Source organism: Lacerta agilis, chromosome 4 (assembly GCF_009819535.1).
Source record: "Lacerta agilis isolate rLacAgi1 chromosome 4, rLacAgi1.pri, whole genome shotgun sequence".
Taxonomy (NCBI): Eukaryota; Metazoa; Chordata; class Lepidosauria; order Squamata; family Lacertidae; genus Lacerta; species Lacerta agilis.
The window spans coordinates 62,194,002-62,215,310 of NC_046315.1; the positions used below are offsets into that span (position 1 = coordinate 62,194,002).

At 37.7% G+C, this 21,309-nt stretch overlaps 1 protein-coding gene across 7 annotated transcripts in view; it reads right to left on the reverse strand.

Annotated features, from left to right (window-relative positions):
* Window positions 1–21,309, reverse strand: part of CNKSR2 (connector enhancer of kinase suppressor of Ras 2) — a 139,404-nt gene that overhangs the window by 40,933 nt on the left and 77,162 nt on the right. For all 7 annotated transcript variants that reach the window (XR_004426480.1, XM_033147263.1, XM_033147266.1 and 4 more), the window contains 8 exons: window positions 13,458–13,591; window positions 12,265–12,476; window positions 9,880–9,969; window positions 7,379–7,593; window positions 3,736–3,784; window positions 2,840–3,012; window positions 2,195–2,268; window positions 372–443 (listed from right to left, as the gene is read on the reverse strand). Coding sequence is in view for 6 of the 7 variants with exons in the window: in XM_033147263.1 (XP_033003154.1) it covers window positions 372–443; window positions 2,195–2,268; window positions 2,840–3,012; window positions 3,736–3,784; window positions 7,379–7,593; window positions 9,880–9,969; window positions 12,265–12,476; window positions 13,458–13,591 (1,019 nt within the window). In the remaining variant the exon portion in view is untranslated. The remainder of the gene's footprint in view (window positions 1–371; window positions 444–2,194; window positions 2,269–2,839; window positions 3,013–3,735; window positions 3,785–7,378; window positions 7,594–9,879; window positions 9,970–12,264; window positions 12,477–13,457; window positions 13,592–21,309) is intronic.

A 21,309-nucleotide genomic window follows, 5' to 3' on the forward strand; every position in this document is an offset into this window, starting at 1 on the left:
AATGCTATCTCCTCACTGTATACTTCGCATTCGGGGATATAACATTTACAGTATATCCCACCATTCCTCCAACAAGCTCAAGGTGGCATACATGGTTCTCTTCCTCCAATGTTTATGCTTACAACAACCCTGTGAGGTAGGTTGGGCTGAGAGACTGAGTGGGGATTTGAATCCTGAACTACCAACACTCTAACCATTTCACCACACACACCAATTAAAACATTTTTTTTAAAATATTTCTCTTATATTACTCACATTCAGGGAATAAATTTTTCATTGGCCTTTTGGACTGATAAAAGAAAGGTGGTGAGTACAATAAAAACACCAAAAATACTCAAGATTGATTCATTGCTTAAATTAAGTTACATTACCTGCTCATGTCATCTAGATGCTCAGCAGCAAAGTAAAAGCTTTTGATCTTAGGATGGCAAGCTTTGAATGCACTGGAAGGGGGGGGGGAATAACAAAGCACGATGGGTGAAATATTGAGTATACAACATTATTTTTCAGTATTAAAAGGATGCCCCCAAAGTAGGTATACTGCTTTAGAATCCACTTTCTTTGTCATTGACTCAAGTTCTCACCATTCACAATATCAGTAAAGAAAAATAATCCTTGATTGCTTCTTTGATTGACTGACTTATACCTACTTTTGGGCCACACTGTATATCATCTATTTATTTATTTTTCATTTTTACTCTGAACATTTGCATTTTATACACATTTTGGGATATACCCGTATTTTCTGGCGTATAAGACGACCGGGTGTATAAGACAACCCCCAACTTTCCCCGTTAAAATATAGAGTTTGAGATATACTCGACCGCAGATTCTCCACCCGGCGTATAAGATGACCCCCCGACTTTTGAGAAGATTTCCTGGATTAAAAAGTAGTCTTATACGCCAGAATATACAGTACTTGTGTGAAAAGATACAGTAAGCATGTAATCCTATGCATGTCTATGTGCAGGTGAGCTCCACTGAGTTGTATTTAATCCTATGTAAGTGTGGACAGGATTACACCCTAAATATATCTGAACATGGTGTCAAGTTAAACACTATCTTGACTCAGTATACGTTTGATAAATATGAAGCAGTTTATTTACTGGGGCACTTGTATTTAGTAGGCAAATACATCATAAAAGTTTCTGGATATAGTACCATTTAGCCAAATTATACTTAACAGGACGTCTCTATGATTTTTCATACTACAGTGTTTCTGGCTTTACTTTCAACTTTAAAACTCAATAGTTGAACAGAAAAACAAATGTGTCTTAATTTCTGACAAGCTGTTGAACTTGTAATCATGAAGTTATTCACAGTAATGAGGTATTTCATAGGTCCTTTCCCTCGCAACGAACTATAAAAAGCATTACTGTCAACATTTGAAACATCAGATCTACATTCTAGACCGCAGGGTATTACACTGGCACAATCCACTATTAATCTAAACAGGCACTGAACTGCACATAAAGGTTGGCATCCATACCAAGTTACAGCTTCGTGAAAGATTTGGCTGGATGCTCAAATGGCATTCTTGTGTATTCTACTATTTATTACCTTTTTTCCAAATTGAAGTCAACATTAGTTTAGAAAAAGTGAACTTTGCTTTATCACATATTAAGAATTAAAATGTATTATGATAATATAATCAGTTAAAAGTAAAGGTGAACTATCCAAGCCTCAAAAACAGTAACCAAGAACATCAACAAAAAAAATTATGCTCTATGTATTGCCGGGTGACCAGGCATGGCTCACAGTCAATGCCCAGCCAGCTAGCAACGTACTGCCCATCTAACTGGGCCTCCTATTGGCCCATTCGAAGCTAGCATTTTGGCAAGGAATCCCTGCTCCTTGATTCTGCTGGCTGGGGAATTCCCCTAAGGGCTGGCAAGACACACTGGGCCCTAGCTGCTGGGGATGGTGGATGGAAGTGAGATCTGCAACCACAGTCCACCTGAGAAGGGGGTGAGTGGTCATTCCTAAACACCTATTCCTAAATACCAGGAATGAACTTGGTGAGTATCTAAAGTAGCAAATGATAATATATATTAATTAGTAGTAGTAGTGATTGAAGTTCCACAAAGATAAATACTACCAGACAAAGGCACCAATAATGGAACATTTTATCAAAATTATGTTTGTTTCAACGTTTACAGTTTTATCTATTTTTGAATATTTTACTAGTACTTACTACTTCTTGCGACATTCACTAGCTCTATCAATTTTAAATTCTGGCAGACTGATGAATCCCTCTGCTTTTTCATCCTATGAAGATGAACAGATTAAAGAACATGAGCAAAACCAGTAGCCAATCAAAAAGAAAACAAATACAAGCATACTGAACTATCTCTTGTCACAAGAGAACAATTTCTGATTTATTGCTTCATTAAAACTTCCACAAAAATTAATGGAAGCATCTTGCCATTCATATGGGAAACTCCTGAATTTGTATGGCTTCTGAATCAGGATCATAGCATCTGCTGATATAATTTTTCTGCGTGGTGAATGTTTAGTGTATCCAGGCTATCTTTGTTTTAATGAAGAAGAAAACCTAAGTTACCAATATTCAGCATGGCTTGGAATCACTAATTTAAAACAGTGCACAGTGTCAGAACTGCACTTTTTGTTTCCACTGCAGAAGGGAAAAGCCAATATTAAAGGTGGTTTGTCTCTCCAGTACAAACAAAACCCTACACATGTAATGACCAAATCAAGTTTGGGCAGTTATATATGGTTCTTTCCCACATGCATATATCATGTTTTTGGACTGTAGCCATATTGATCAGTGCAGTCACATCCGTCTGCAAGAAGAACACCATACATGTCTGTTTCTTACCTCCTCATTGATATACCAGTAGAGAGAAGTATCCTTCAGGACAAACCAGTATTTCTTCCATTTTTGTGAGAAATAACTCTTGGCATCTTTCTTTTTCCAGAGCCAGCCTTCACAGTCTCCACGACCAAGATCTTTACAAGAAATTCGCCTTTTACTCTTACTTGGTGCGAGACCTTAGAAGAACAGTTGTTTCAGAGATGATTCATGTACCCATATAATACTTCTGTCCTGAGCTGGAATGCATTGTTGCGGTTCAGGTTTCTTTTGGGGTGGAACTTCTCTCCATCCATTCTAATAAGTAGCTAAGACTAAAGCATAGTCTACTACTTAGATCAGGCATAGGCAAACTCGGCCCTTCAGATGTTTTGGGACTACAACTCCCATCATCCTCAGCTAACAGGACCAGTGGTCAGGGATGATGGGAATTGTAGTATCAAAACAACTGGAGGGCTGAGTTTGCCTATGCCTGACTTAGATGGAAAACAGAGTTAAGGCCTAGTTAAAGTCATACAATTCTCATAGGAGATGCCTTGGCTTAAGGTCATAGTAACCACTGGGGGAAATGGCGACATGCGCTGAGAAAATTATGAATGTTTCATAGAATCGTAGCATTTGGAAGGGACAGTGAGGGTCATCTAGTCCAAGCCCTGCAATGCAGGAATCTTTTGCCCAATGTGGGGCTTGAACCCAAGATCCTGAGAGTAAAAGACTCACGCTCTACCAACTGAGTTATCCCAGCAGCACATAGCAGCATTAACTGTTACAAAATTGGAGTGTGTCTGTTTTAGAATTGCCATGTTTAAAATATATGCAGACAAAAATGTTTACACAGTATAAAATTATGTTTAATTTTTCACCAGACCTATAAGGTGAAAACTGTTTTACATAGTATTTACCTTTGTTCTTCTTTTTAGACTTATGCTGTAGAGAGGATTGTTGAAATGTCTAAGAAAAACAGACACAACAGTTTGGTTAATACGTGCCAATCACACCATGTACAACAACATAAACCTTAGACTAGAAGTTCTCTTAAACTGTGTCCTGCAAGCTCTATTCAGATGGAATACGTAATAGAATGGCTGATAAGTGCACTTGGCCCTGCAGTTAATTTACTTTTCCCTAACAATTGAGATGAGTGTATCTGAAGAAGTGTGCATGCACACGAAAGCTCATACCAAGAACAAACTCAGTTGGTCTCTAAGGTGCTACTGGAAAGAATTTTCTATTTTGTTTCAATTGAGATGGAGGTTGTTTTGACCAGGGTCAGATTTATCAAAACAGATTAATTAGCAAGTTTTGATTTGCCCAGTTAGTAATGGTGTGATTTTTTTTTAAAAGTAAATTGCAGGCATAGGGCATGTGATATGGACTGGGATGAATCACCTTATTTTTTTGTTGCTTGGACATTATTAACCCACTCAGACTGTCCTTGAAAACATCTGCTACACAAAACCCTATTCCCACCTCTGCTTTCCCTGAGTAGCTCAATGGCACCACCAAACAATGTTATCTGTGAAACCTACAGACACAGTTGAGCTCAGAAAGCATAACTGGCACAGAAAGTCAAGACCTTGGCTGATGGTTGTGATAGGCATTTCCCAGTACTTTTCTTATATTCATCAGCCAAGGTCTTGACTTTCTGTGCCAGTTATGCTTTCTGAGCTCAACTGTGTATATCTCCATAGCAACTTGTGGCTATGGCAAAAGAGCTCATAACAACTAAAAGGAATTGCAAAGGTATTGCTTTTTTCAATGAAAGCAGTGGGGTGGGGTGGAGTGGACAGCCAAGGTATGTTGGAGGTATTACTATCAGGGGTTCAAGAAACTGGAAAAATGGAAATATCAAGCAGCATATGCAGCAATGGATGATAACAAGTTTCAAGAACTTAAAACACCTACTTAAAATCTGTTTTGCTGCATTTTCAACAGTTCTACAATTACTGGTTTTGTTTAATATGACAAATCATTACATCAAAAGCATGTTTACTGAATATAAGGATTGCATTGGTCCAATATTAATGAAAGAGATCTTTTGACCTTTCAGTGTTTGCTGCTCTAATAGATGCTTCCACTTCATGGACTCAGGAGCACCAATGCTTCATCAACAAGTTAACAAGGCATTTCTCGTCCAATTATGAAAAAGCATACAATTTCCCATGTGTACACTGCTACACACACACACACTGCAACTTCCAAGTCTAATCAATTCTCTTTGTTAATTCTTCAAAAGTATACAGTAGAAGATGACAATTATCTCTGTGTGCTTTCCTCTTTATCTAAATGGAAAGTAATGGCAACTGTGAGAAAGTTTGGGTATGTCTGCCTAGCCATGTTAACTCAGAAGACTAGAGACTAATAGTTCAATAGGACAATTTCACAATAGCACTATCACCAGATTTCAGCAGTTTCATGTTAATGGACTTTGAAGGTCCGAGTTGTTTATGCCCTGTCCCTTCAAGTCATTCATTCATTCATTCATTCATTTTCTATACTGCCCTTCACCTGAGGATCACAGGGCAGCTTACAATAGAAAAACACAAAAATACATAACATAATAATAAGAAAGAAAGAAAAATCCAGGTTAAAAGGCCGCAATTAATCAAAGGTCTTGCCAATTGACATGGATCTAGAAAATTAGATCCCTCCAAGACCATAAGCTCAAGAACATTGCCCAAGAAGGGGAAAGTACCCAAATGAGCACAGCTGAGTGAGACCAACTCCACCCTGCTCACTCACCCGGGTCTCAGTGACACAGACCAGTGATAAAGTGATACAGATTGGCCTCATCATCCATAATCAACTCACTGGTGAGGGAGCTCTTATTTAGAGCTAACCTGGTATTCAGCAACAGCAGCCACAGACTCGAGGGCTGGCTGGTAGGACAACTGCAATTGTTCAGGTTGGAGGAGGGGCTGGCACATGGCACAGTCACTAATTGCCTGTGCTATGTGCCCCTTACCCTGCCTTCCCCACCTCCCACACCTACCCTGAACCACTATGATTGGGACCCCGATGCCCTCTCCAGCTCCTCCCCTCCCTCAGTAAAAAAAAAACAACCAAAACCCCCCCCCCCACAAATTAAGAGCAGTTAAAATAATTAAAAACAGAACAATTATAGCAGCATGGGCCCTGTCTGCCAGAATTTAGGTATAATATCAGTACAATATATTGTTAATGAGGTGTGCTCCTGCATAGGTCCCCCTTGCCTTTCTTTATACTCCAGGTTTCAGTGCTTCAATTCTGGTTTGTTCAACCACAGTTTATCATGAAATCTGAATCAGGAGACTCTTGTTTGATTGATGTGTACAATTCAGGAAAAGAAACAAGGATCACCTCCTATTTAATTTCATTACTTTTAAAGACCAAAATAGCAAAAATTGTTTTTATCAAATTTTGTAATTACAGGAAAATTTACAATAGCTTAGACTAGAAATAAAAAAGTTGATAATTTCTATTTATTTAAAGATAGCACTAATACAAATTATTTTATGAAGCAGCTGTTTCCTTGTTGCAAAACATTTAACTAAGCTCCAAGAAAGGCAGCCATCACATTCAAAACCAAAAATGAAATCCATGTCTTAAATGGATGCAATCGATTAAGATATGCAAAACCATTTATATTGCTTTGCTTTGTGCATATAGCAAACAGATGTCACAAAAAGAAATGCAATTTTTGTTCATATATCCTGGATCATCCTGGATGAGTCTGATGACAGTCCATAGATTTGTTCTGTATTATTAAAAGATATGACAATAAATTTATCATGTGAGAAAATTCCCCACAACTGTACATGAATCAATTCATTATTAAAATAAAATACAAGAATATCCACAGGCCCTAGGGATTCTTTTAATTCGCATGTACCATGAATTGGGTTCCTATAATACTTTAAGTTATTTCAGTCACCCAGGCTTCAAGGGAAGCAATAAAATGAGTTTGCTGGAATAAAAGCAGGTCATTGGTTTTAAATTGGGCTCAGTGGAGAATCATCTGCTTTGACAACACTCAATGACAACAGAAACTAGGACACAGCCAGAAACACAAAGTCCCACAAAGACTGGATGTCTTTAAATCCGTTTGCTAGTTCACTAAAAAAAAAAGGGTAAGATAGCACTGGGGATGGGGAAGTGTTAGCTTTTCCCTCACTCTGCAGGATTTTAATGGTCTTTAAAAAAATAGTTCTTTTCTGAGTGGTTACCTAAATTCATTCTTTTCAATTCAAAATAAAATTGGTGACTATATTTTCTAACCTTTCCACAGTAGTTATGAAAACAACAGGAATCATATGAATATGACTGCACGATTTACATTTTAATTCTATTTTTATATACAGTAATTGAATTTGCAAAAAAAGAAGGTGTATACAGCAATGACCTCCAGCTTCTTATTCTCAATACAACTGAAGGGCAGATTACACTTAACTGCCAGGCTTCTTTGCTTCATTTCTTACTAAAATTTTAAAAAACAACCAATGGTCATGTGTCAGTTACTCAACAACAGCATCAACATAGAGTGAACTATTTTGTAATTTTACTCACGTGATATAACGATGTTTCAGGCCCAGGTGTGCTCATGCTGTCTTGCCTTAATGAATCCATTTGTAAACTAGGTAGCAGAGAATAATGACTAGGACTGTTGCTTTTATCTCCCCTCTTTTTAGATTTTTTGCCTGTGTCCTTTTTGCTGTTTCTTTGAAACATGTAATCCTCTTGAGCTATTTTTTCATTGCTCATATACCGAAGTAATGAATTTTCTAGGTAGAAATTGGAAAGGTTATACTGAAAACCAGTTCTTAATTGTCCAGCTGTTCAGTGCATATTTTGCTGAAATCAGGACAACCTGCATTCAAACCTGCCTTTCATTGGACTGAAATACACAAGAATGCTGAAATTCTATGTTTAATACCATAAAATCCAGTAAATAATGGTGCACAGTGTATGTATTGGTTTTATTATCACAATATTACACAATATTAGGGCTCAGTAGTTTAGAAATCTACAAAGGGCAACTGAGTACCCTATTCTGAAAGCTACCTTCTGTTTAATACAAACACTTATACAGTATTGCGTCATTGGCTCGTGCTAACTCTCATTGCATATCAATACCCGATCCCCCACAAGGTGAAATGACGACACAGGACACCGGAAATAAGGTTAATGGGCATAAAAGGCCACAACTTTATTGGTTACGGATGTTGAGCGGTATTGGCTTTAGGCATTGGAACTAACTAACAATATCCGACTCCAGCACATCGCGCTGGCAGTCCAGGAAGGGTTAACCACCGATGGGTGAGAACCCTGCTGCTGCACATCAGCTAGGGACTCACCCAGTGATCACCGGACTGGGGCGTGCCTTTGGCCCTCACCCACCATGGTTTCGGACAGGGACACGCCCCCCCGGACTCATTTACTGAAGTACCCTTCAGAGCCTTGGGGGGAGGTGATGGCCGAACCTCCCCCCCCCCCGAGATTCTAACTGGGCAGTATTGCGTCATTGGCTCGTGCTAACTCTCATTATCTATGGATAAATCCACTTGCAGCTTTGGCTAGAACATAAAGTTAGCTATACAGTGGTACCTCAGGTTACATACGCTTCAGTTTACATACACTTCAGGTTACATACTCCACTAACCCAGAAATAACGCTTCAGGTTAAGAACTTTGCTTCAGGATAAGAACAGAAATCGTGCTTTGGCGGTGCAATGGCAGCGGGAGATCCCATTAGCTAAAGTGGTGCTTCAGAACAGTTTCAGGTTGAGAACGAACCTCCAAAACGAATTAAGTTCTTAACCTGTTACCACTGTATGTTAGCTCACTCTGTAATCTCTTCCTGCTATTATTTAGTTATTTATCCATAAAAATGCAGAATTTTACCACATAACTGAAATCCACACAAAGCAAAAGATTTATTAAACACCTCTAGCAATTCAGCACAACCTTGCATCTTACTTTGGAGTGCTAGTATTCCAGTGTACCACAAACTTCTCCCACTGGTTCCTTAACATTGCCTATGCCTTCCACTATTACATGCCTCCAATGCCGCTACTCATTTTAACACAGACTTTACAGACCAAACCTTCCTATAATATTTTTCTATAGAATAGACTATGGGAATCTGACTGAAATGTCAAAAGAAAGCTGATTTTGTTCCTTAACCAAGCTCTGCAAACAATTCAATAAAAATGTTTGGAGAATCATAGAAACTATACTGTATATTCTATCTTTGCTTGAATAACGTTTCTTATTTTCATTCAAACTTTTAAAATAGCTTTATATTCTCATCAACTATGAGGAAAAGGGGGAATTAATCATAGTTCACTTTGAAGCTATAGGATACATTTTTTGTATGCAAGCTGCAATATAGTACCATTAGTATAGAACTTTATAACAATCACTCCATCTATTTGCTAACTTCATGGGGTGACTGTCAGTGCTTATGTATACCATTCAGGACTCAAGAGAGCCCTAATGTTTGCAGATCTGTGTATTCTTTTTAAAAAGAAAAGGAAGAAGAAGGGTCTCTAAAACAGGGGAATGCAGACCGCCTTTATGCAGTCGGGTGCAAACTAGAGGAAGAGAGAAGTAAACAGAAGCTGTAGATCTGATCTGATTTGATCTCCTCACCTCACCCTCAGCTTCTTTTATTCCCTCATTGCACCTCTACAGCTTTCTCACTGAAATAATAAGATTTTAAATTATGTTGTTCAAATATATGTGGAGAAACCCCTCAAAAGCTGGGGTTGAGTTTCAATTACTTCCCTGCTGATTCACTCTGGGAATCAAATTGCAATAGTATCATGCATGGTCTTATAAAATTGAGAAGAAGTTGGCAATTTGTTCTTAACTGCCAATTTGTGACACTGGTAATGAACCATCAACAGTAATTTTGAAATATTAACCACATAACCTGCATTGTGTAGAATGATCTGGAATAGTAAGGAAAATTTACATTTTAATAACTTCTATAAATATATTCAATAATTTCTGTAAATGTATATTAAAACACAATTAAATGTACAATGTGTGTCTGAGGTCACTTACCTCTCCTGCTATCTCTTTTTGTCTTGGTAGGATCTTCATAATCCCCTACCCAGTTATATTCTACTGGCATAGATATAGGTCTTAGCTTGCCTGCAACAAAATATATAAAAGTGTTTGACTTCAAAATACTTGTAACAAAGCTACAAGATTAGACTAATGTACTTACACTTTCTTCATGTGATACGAAAGTAATTTATCATGAGTAGGCTTCTTGTAACTTAACGGTTTTGGAATTATTTTCCTATGTGCATACAAGAAAAAAAGTTTCCCCCTCTAAATATACCCATCATTCTGAATTCTTCTAAAATATTGTTAACCTGATCTAATTCTTCCCTTTATAATAACTTACATTAGTGTCATCATAGAGCAATTTAGCTTTCAATAAATCTTGCCATATGCATACGATCCGTAGGATTTACTCTGTAAGCTCTCCAATGGAAGCAAAAGATTGTGTCTTTTCCAGCAATAAATTAGGTACAAAATTGAATTCTTAAAGGAGTAACCCAATGTCCTGGAAAAATTACTGTGGAATATCATGTTTAAAAAGGCTGAAGAATTGGTCACCAACAGTATCTATAACACAGAAAGCCCTAATTCAGAGTCTGTAAGACTGGACAATTGTATGTGAGATTCTGTGGACAGACAGACAATATGGCAGAGACTGCATACAAATGGTTACAGTATTAGCCTCTATGTCCATGTGAGGTCTATATGCACAAGCACCATTATTCAAGCAAACATGGTGTCTTCAAACATGGTGTATTCTTTATATCAATTAGTCTATCCCTAGGCCTCATGTGGAAACAAGTTTATAGAACTGATGATGCCATGGCTACAACAGGCAACAATTTGAGAGTAGCAGGGCTGACCTTCCAAGATGCAAGTGGAAGGCAAAGAGATAGCCGAGATTTAAAGTAATCAGGAATAAGATGGGAGAGTAATGTACATTCTAGGTTATATAAATATGACCGCAAAACTAATTTTTTTTCAGTCTGACAGCAATTTTAATTTTGTATCTAGATTTAAAATTAATACAAAACTTCCTATGCAAATAAGAAAAGACTTTCAGCTTTTTGTAAAGCTAAAGGACCATACTAGCTTTATTGTTGTGAAGATTGTAAATAACAGCTGCCACAATTATTTATGTCTGTTCCAGGTAAAAACTGACAGATTATCAGATACTGTAGTATTCCTTCAAACTAATTATCTGTGCTCTAGACTTAAAGGAGTCACATTTAAAAGTCAAGTGAATGAAAAAGTGATTTTGCTTTCAGTTTTGCCATTTCAGAATTGAAGCTTAAATTGTGGTGCACTGAAATTGGGAAAAAAACTAGGAAATAACAGCTATATAGATAAAATAGTATCATTCAAGGAAAGAATAAAAGTCTGAAAGGGTAATTTATAGAGCTAAACCAAGGCTCAAACACTTTTCAGACTGATTCAGGATTTATGTAGCATGACATTTTCAGCCAAGAAAATTGTCCACACAAGTTAGACTTTAATATTACACAGTGAAACCTTAAACAATGATTTTAAATCTATGGTAGGCTCATAAACAGCAAGTTAAGAATCTGAAAGCCAGAGAGGGGAGGGGAGTGGGCAGAAGGAGAAGGAAAGCTTTATAAAACAATAAACACAATGAAGAAATATCAGCAAAAAGATTCACCATCTGTAGAAGTTCAGGACTAAAATAAATCAGTATTTATCATTAACTATTTGCATAGTGCAGAATGAGCTATGAAATTAATTAGCACAGACACAGTACTAACACGGGTGTCTTTTAAAAGGTGCAAAAATGCTGAAATAGTATTTTATCAATGACTATTAGTTATGGAAGCAGCAAATGAACCTCCATGTTCTGAGGCAGTTAGTGAAGTTCAGGGGTGAATACTGATGTGAATGCAGTCTGAAGAGCACCATGTAAACCCAGGAGGGAGGCCTTTGCATACATGGTATTTGCATGCAAATTATGAACAAGTACAAAAAACCCTGTACAAAATAATCAAGAGATGACCAAAAACCAAAATCAAAATAGAAAACTGGGATGTGTATGTGTGGAATAGAAGGAATGGGCGAACAATCAGGAAGGAAAAGTGGAGGTGAAGAAGCTGATCTGCAAATTAGGCTGAGGCTCATAACATGAGCCTCATATTCACTGTTAAGGCCAAGTGACTGTGCTGGCTCTTGGCTATTTCAGGAGGGGTTGAATAACTGTCTTGTGAAAGCCAGGGCTGGATGTAATACACAATGCAGTAAAGCACAGCATAATGTGAGAAGAAATATGTGGTGCATGAACTCTAATGGATACAAACAAATGTATGTTCCAGGACAAAACTATATAAGATCCATGAAGGATTATGTTTTCATTATAAGTAAGTACTGTACCATAGGTTGGAGTGCTTTCTCTCCTTCCAGAACTACTTGTTCTTCCTTTTTCATATTCATAACAGTATAAAACAGCATCTTCTTCAACCACATTAAAACGCTTTCGGTATTCTTGGTCCAGAAATGAATTTGGAGATTCAGATCCCTTGTGCACTGGTTTTCCCACTAAGTGTCTTCCAATATCATCACATGGAAGATTCCCCTTTTCATCCCTATGAGGAAAAAAATAAATTTGGATGCATTCTGATAGCCACATGAAGGAGGAAAGTAAGTAGCACTGTGCATAATGGTGGTTTTGCCTACCTCATGGCAATTGTCACAACTTACTTAAGCATTGGGACAGTCTTAGTCTTGGATGGAGGAATGGTTGTAGTCTCCACTTGCCCCTCTAATGCTAGGGCATGCTGTTAAAGCGATCCAGGGGGAGTTTACTATGTTGTTGTTGTTGTTGTTGTTGTTGTTGTTGTTGTTGTTGTTGTTGTTGTTGTTATTATTATTTCCAGTTGGGGGCCAGGACTGATAACACTCCCCCAGAAAGTGATTCCTGTGGGGCTCCCCCTATTTGATGTAAGACTTAGGAACCCCCATGGCCAGATCAAGCCTAAGCCAACCCTTTTTCATCTGTATTCAAAAAGCTGTGGCCTGTTTCCATCCAGTCTATGGTGCCCTTTATTTTACTTGGAGGGTTGGGGGCAGAAGAGGGCTAGCACCTTGGCCTGCAAACAATAGCTGCTATAATTTGTACAAAATGAAGTGGCAGAATTCTAAACTATATGAGAAATCTATTCAAAACTAACATGAACGATTTGAGTATCCAGTATCAAGGAAATATTGCTATACTCCTTTGAGTCTCTGAAACTCTTTTCTGTATGGTGTGGTTTTTTTTCTTTCAAAACTGTAAGGACAGGAAGCAGTGTCACTGAAAATGGGTGTAAGATTTCTTCTTCCATCAATAACTTTCCCTGTAAAGGCTATATGAATCACACACAGACTGCCATGTCTATGGGTGGGTGACAGTTAGTCTGTGGATCTTGGTTTGTGGGTCAACCCTTTATATTGCCAAGTTTGCAATCTGGTAGAAGAAGTTTGCAATTTCACACATCTCCCCTGCCCTCTTCCCAAAAAAGGATGGAGTTTCATTTTGTTATGAGAGCGATTACAAATTATCAGGAAGATCAATGGCGACAATTCACCTGGGAATATAAGGCTCTGCTGGAGGAGGAGGTATGTAGAGGTCCTGAAGTGCTGAACTGTCTCTCTTGGTCGGCGTGCTTATAGTACTGGATGGTGTTGCCACACTGCTTGTAGGACTTCTAGGTACAAGAGGCTGGTTAAAACAAAATATAAATAATTAATGCATACGTGATTATCACTGAATCACTTTCATGTTTTTATTGTTACAGTAATTTAAATCTAAATGTTTATGCACCAGAAAATGCAATGTTTGCATAGCTGACCTCTTTGTGAGTTATATAGATAAATGTATTCTATGTCATCCAGGGAATATATACTGGTGACATTACAAGGATTGTTCAAACCACCCCTTTCCTCAACTGCTAGGTGCCTACATGTTGCAAATTTCCTAAGCTACATCATATACAAATCATATTCCTAGAGTTCAATATAAATTGGATCACACAGACTGAGCTGAAATATCTCTTTCTGGATATATTACCAATGTTACATGTTTTGGTTCCTAGCTTCACAGAAGTCACATAAACAATGTTCTTCAATGTTTTTAACAAGGGGTGTTCCTTAAAACACACTTCTTCAGTTAACACAACATTTTAAATCCTATGTCCTTGTTTACCTATGCTAAACTGCTATAGTACTTGCTTTTGGCGGGGGGGGGAGTCCACCCACTTCTAGTTGTCATAGCATGTAATAACTCTAATTTCCAGGATAGTTAATTTGCTTTTATTTTAACTGGAATATTAAAAGTAAGCAGATACATTTTTATGTTTGCCAAACAATGGACTTATTTTGAGATTTTTCTGGTAACAAATGCATTTAAACACAACTTAGGACTTGCATCTACAATAGCAATCACGTTGTGTTTAACTCTATAGCACAGCACAAATATTTCATTTTGGGGTTTCATGGATAAAGGGCATAGTAGATAATCCTTTGTAAGAAGAAAAATGAATAAATTGTGACAGCGAATTGGGACTTTACTGTAAATACTAATCATGACACCTTTGTAAGCTACAGAGACTGAAATATGAGGTTTGCAAAATCTGGCAAGATATGCTTGGTAGTACAGTGAGATGTAATGTGATGGAAAGACACACACAAAAATGGAATAGATATACATCAACATGAACATTAAAAATGGACATAGATTCAAAATCTGAAAGAGAAATAAGAGCCCCCTCTCAATTCTGGAAATCTGACCTAAGGAGAAAGATGTTTGGAGTACCTACTAAAATAGAAGACATTATTCTGGATCCAAAACAATACACAGAGTAGCAAAGCTTCAATTTTACGAGCAGGAGTGAAAAATGTCTACTATAAGCAGCAAAACATCTCTTGAATCCCAATAATCTTGACTGCACAGCATTAGCAAATAGATAATCACCACTGAAAAATTGAGGCAAGCATAAATACTGTTTCTCATTCAGAAGTCATTTTCAATAATTACAGAATGGCAGTTTATGGCTGTCCTGCTGTGGTTCAGGTTGATAGCTTCACTTCAAAGGTGCTAGCAGAAAAAACCCACACATTATTTGATTTCTAGATTTTAATAATCTTGGTTAGCAACATTTTGAATCTTCATGAATAAGGCTCCTCCATTACCATTCAAATGTAGACTGAAATGTGCCATGCTCAATTCATTATGACATCCAAAGGTGGCTTCAACATTCCATAACAGAAATTATCAAGTTTGTTTCAGTGTTTGCAGGGCGAGGGCTCCTCAGCTGCCACTGCTTCTAGATTAAGATATGAACATTCCAAAGTAGTGATGCACTAAAGAAAGATAGGTTGTTATCTGACAAGAAGCTGCCTGAGCACCATTTGCCAACATATGGAATTGCAAAGTATGTTAAAGTTATACATTCTTCAAAAGGTTCACATTAACAAACAAGCCAATTTCAATCAGATTGTTCTTTTCATAGTTACTGCCATCTTATTCTTCAGATGCACTTAACTATTAATTTAAATAACTGAGTCGTTTTTGTTATTAAGGCAATATTCAAGATGGAAACAAAACTAGCAGCTGACATCGTAAATATGAGCTCACTGTTGCATGAACAGATGAATTCCAACAGGGAATTGTACAGTACAATTTTCTGAGTAATACAACCTTCTCAATTTTTAACCTTCCCAGGCATTCCTAGAAAATGGCACATGTTACACACTTTATAGTTCAGATATTGTAAAATTCCAGTCACACAATTAAGAAACACTAATTTCATGTAGTTTTAATTTAATATATTAAATCACAAATAGTAATTCAGATTTCAATGGTTTTAATTTTTAAAAAGGTCCAGAGGCTGCATTCCTATGCACACTCACCTGGGAGAAAGTCCCATTGAATTTAGATAAATTTACTTTTGAGTAGAAATATTTCCAAATGCACTCAAAAATTAACATTAAAACTTATGTCTAGTATATATTTGTACAAGATACAAAACAAGTGAAAACAAATTTGCCTGATGAATGCGTCAGAAACTATACAGTGATTACTAGATTACACTCAATCTGATTGTCACAGCAACCCAGCAACCTTGTCTATGCAGTGCAGCATCACATCTCCCTCAAGGATGGTTTGCTCTCCCCACCATGGGTTGTGATTGAGAGGAAGCTGATGTGAAACTGTTTAGGCATGTTTCTCAGCCTTCAACCAGAAAGACTGGCTCATGTCTACTAGCATTTATATTACAGCCAGGAGTTTTCAAACAGTAAAACACAGATTTCACAATCGCATATCCTCACTATAGCTGCTAGCACACAGATGGCTGCACATAGATTTTTAATAGCAGCAAGAGTCCAAAAGACTCATGGTAAGATGAAAACAAAGATACTCCACTGTGTGTGAAAAAGGGAGGATTTAAATACCAGGAGCAAAATTATATTCAAATACAATGTGTTGCTAAAATACAGCAACTGTATAACATTTACAGACTGATAAACAATTGCTAGGAAAATTGCATGGTCTTCCCATAGCTTCAAATTCTGGTATGGGCCTTGATTGGGTGAACATGTGGCACCTGAATGTCTTGCATAGTTCTCCTTCTCATAGGTTTTGCTTTATTTGAATTTGAATAAACGGTGCAGAGTAGACTTGTTCCCTATCATGTTCATTCTATTTGCATCTCCTAAGGCAGCCAGCAAGTTCTCAATTTTTATTTTAATAACAGTGAAGATACACTTGCATGGCAGGCACATTGTGATGGCCCTCCCTAGGCCAGGTAGAGAGTGAATAATGACCAGGACACAGGAACAGGTAAAAATAGGCTGGAACTTTTATTGACTACAGTGAGGTAAGCAGGGTTGGCATGGCATTGGGTCAGGGTCTGTCATCCTCTAAGATTTCTGATCTGAAAACCAATACACCATCCCAGAACACCTACTAGGGAATTCCTTGGAAGTTGACCAGCATAAAAGGACCTAACACGGTGCACAACTTTTAGCTGGAATCCTGCTGGTAACCTGAGATGTGTGACACCAGACCAGCCCACCCATGCTCAGGCCAGGAGCTTGCACCTCCTAAAGACCTTATGTTCAGATCCTACCCAACATCATTTCTGCTCAAGTTGTGACAAATAGATTTGTAGAAGACACTTAACAAACACCTGCTAGTGAAAAGTGAAAACCTTTCAATGGAAGGCCCATTCTGGTTAAAAGTAAAATTCCTTTCTGGCGCTGTAAAGCAGCAACCACTGAGGCAGTGAAAGTTGGAAAATTCATGCCCCAAAAGGAGAAAGGCTGAGTCTGAGGGCAACCTACACTTTAAGAAGTCCCAATGCCCTGCCCCCTCGATCTCACCCAGCTATTTGATATGCAGAAGCCCTGTGAGATTCTGGGGAGACAAGCCCCCCCCCCCCCCCGTAGCTGCAAATGGCTCAGATTCCCTTGCTAAGCTGTGGGAAATAGCCTTTGTCTGTGTTATCTAGGCTGACACACAGGAAGAAAGTTTGAGCTGTCCTAATATGCAGGAATCTTGGCTAAAGAAATACCCAATAATTTGAGTTATATTTGCAAAACACATGAACTAAACACATAAAAACAACTTAGACACATGGAAGCAACAAAGACTTCAGCTAGTTATAAACCAAATAATTTTCTAATTCGTGGTATTGGTTAAATGGCATCATGTGTAATTTATTATGCATCTACATTGATTTATTGCTAACTTGAAAAAAGCTTGAAATAATCCATTCAAACATTAAAGCTTCTCAAGTTTCCTTGTAATCACGAGTTTTACACATAAAAGGTCCAACAGAGCATCCTTGAATCATAATCTGTTGGAAATGGGGGGATGGCTTATAAGTCTCTCTATGAACATACATTGACACTTGATATGTTTACACATCTGGATCTTCCTGGAGCACTGAACATATAGACACCCAGTGAGACTTTTGCAGCAAAAGTCCCCTTTGCACAAACAGCCAAGACTTACAACAAAGTAAGAAGGGTGTACCTGCTACAACTGGAAATGCAAGGACAAGTCACTCCACCCTGCATGAATAAGCAATGGAGCGGGAGCACAAACAATAAAGTAGGACTCCCCAACACCCTTTATCTTTCACTTTCCCTGAGATACACAGAGCACTCAAAACACCAATGAATGGAATGTCTTGCCCCACTGCAGCACTGGAGAACATGTAAGCACTTTGAATTGGCCTGGAAATAGATTGGCAACCAGTGCAGATATTTTTTAAAACAGAGGTCACACAACATCTATACAGAACCCCAGCCAGTAATCTGTCCACTGCATTTTGGATCAATTGAAATTTCTGGCTTGTCTTCAAAGGCAGCCTCACATAAATCACATTGCAATAATCCGATTTGGAAGTTACCAGAGTATGGAGTGCAATGGCCAAGTCATCTCTATCCAAAACGGCCATAGCTGGTAAACCAGCCAGAGCAGAAAAAGGGGCTCCAGTTACCAAGGCCACCTGAGCATCCAGTAAAAGTGATGAATCCAGGAACACCCCAAGCTGCAAACCTGTTCCTTCTAGAGGCATGCAACCACATCCATATCAGGCTGCCTCCCCACCACTCACACGTGAAAAGCCTTTTCAGGATTCAGCTTCATTTTATTGTCTCGCATCCAATCCATCACCACCTCCAATTATCAGTCAAATATCTCAGCTATCTCTCCTGATTCAGATGGAAAAGAGAGCTGCATATTGATGGTACTGCACCTCAAATTTCCTGATGATGACTCCCAGAGGTGTCAAAAAATATTAAAGCAACTACCGGTATCACCCAGTGTCAAATATTTTTTAGTCCAGGTAAGAAAGGAGTACACCACCACCTTCTTCAAGGCAGGTGGCACCTGCCCTGCTCCAGTGAAGTATTAGTCACTTGCTGGACTCACCCAATCAACTCCCTACAGCTAGCTGTAATAAGCCAATATAGATAAAGGTCAACCCTGCTTTGCAGACGCCATCCAATATGCTGGCAAGCAATTTTATTACCAAAACCAGTCCTCATCAAACACTGTTATGCAGTTACCACTGTTCAGGTCCAGGCAAGCATGTTGGTCACTGGACTTGATCATGTTTGTTATAAATGTTTCAACTTTGGGGTCCAAGGAACATGTTACAGAACCATGGCATTCAGTTCTAGTGGAAACTCACACCCACTCCCATCTCCACATTCCACAAAGAGGCATTCACTACCTCCTGGACTTAGCTAATTTCTTTCTGCTAGATGTTACAGGCCAAGAAGAGCAAGGGGTATGTGGTTAGCCTACTTATTTCAGTTGGGTGGTAATAGAGAAGTGGTTGCCACCACCATAGAACAGGCTTGATAACAAATTCTTATTTGTGTTTGTTCAGATTCACATGTGGTTTTCCACCACTTGCACCCAAGTGGTCTTCTTGCCTGCTTCATAGTTCCTGCAGCACCCAGTAAAGGAAACTTTCCTTTTGTTTATATGGCTATTGGCTGTGCTAATTGAGCACAACTTTAGCCCTGGTGATAGCCCTAGTGCAGTGGCTATGAGGAACAGTGAGATCATAGGACTGTCCTGTCCATCAGACAAGAAAGTTTCTGTGCTTAAAAAATATTTATTAACTAGCAAAAATCAAATGGGAGTAACAACCAAAAATATACTGAATGTGTGACCCTTTAATGATAAAGATTGTATTTCTTCAAGAGAAATAGCACAGCAGAGTAATGTTTCATTTAGCAAAAATCATTTCAGGTATCAGATTGCTCATATTGAATTAACAGCAGAACCTCAGCAGAACATGACAGTCACAGAATAATTTTAAAACTTCAAAACATGAAATCTTGTATGACTATAGGGACAAATTATAGGTTAGAATCAAAGGGATAATTATGGATAAACATTGAAAAATATATTTGTCTATTTAGAACTACACCAATGTTCACTTACATAAATGGAAACCTTATACACAGAATTAATATTAATATTCAGGGATCTTATATTTTTTCAGTCTTCATTATCTGTTGAAACAGCATTATATAGATTACCAAATTAGTCCAAAGCACTTTTTTAAAGGAGTATTTTCCAGAGGGCAGAAGAGTAGGTTCCCCAACAGCAAACCCATCTTTGATTAAAGTTTACCAGTACTTAGCTTTGTGAGGCATCATTTACATTATTGGAAACTACCAAAAGAGAACATCATTCCATCCCCACTCCTTCCACAAAGGGAAATAACAAGATTGGGAAATTAAACATATATCACAAAAAGAGGGTGATAAAAATATATATTTAAAACCTGGAAATGAAAGAAACATATTTTTAAAAAACTCAGATAATTTGAAGCCAGTAGCTTTGAGAAAAATAATATGCTTATTTCAATGCTCTGTTAAATAAAAACCATATAGAATTTATGATTACCAAAACAAAACAAAGGGTATTGTCAAATGATGATCCCTCTAAGGAACATGGAAAAAAAATCTAAAAATCATGTATAAATCCTGAAATTTCAGTTTGTAAATTTTGTAAAACCTATTAGGATTGCAATGAATATTTTAAACTTGAAAGACGATTTAAGAACATGCACCAGCAAAATACTAAGGAACAGTAATATAACAATAATACTCTGGATTGTTCCATAAAAAAATCTTTGGCTACTAATTTACAGTCCAAATATAACTATATTTACTTGCAAGTCCCACTGATTTAAAAAAACAAACAAATTCCAATTAATTATGTTTAGGATTGCTTTGAGACCATAGTACTTTCTGTGTATACCAACTAATAGAATGCTGCAATGAAAGGCTAGTCACAGTTACGGTGCTATGTTATGTATGTCTACCCAGAAGGAAGTCCTGCTATGTTCAATGGGATTTACCTTCTGAAAAGGATCACAGCCATATTCTGAATAAATCCCAAGACTGAATTTCCACATCCCCGCATAAATGACTGTTGGGTAGAATAAGCAGTAAAATTTATTTACGGTACTTCACTCATTAAAAGTGTTTAAAAGCAGGATGCTATAAAAGAAGAGTGAATCACTAGGTGAGTCACAGTTTTTGATATAATTCACATACTACTGGTATATTACCTTCCAGGGATAAATCTTAACTTGATAAATCAAGCACCATTTCATTATCCCTTAGAATGCACTGAAAACAATGGAAAATAAGTTTGTGTTCTTGTGGGAATCCCCACATTCCAAAGTTTGGGAATGACATGTTTAAGTAAATTCTGCTTATAGTCAAATTGTCTGGTACTGGTAAAACAACTTTAAAATCATTACTAATTTTAAATGATTATCAGGCTGGCGCATGAGAGAGGGGAACTTTGTTATTTCGAGAAATGTCCTCTGTATCTGGTTGCTTTAGCCTGGTGTCCTCTTCTCCCTGCACCCCCCCAAAAAGTTTTCAAAAGCTGCCTTA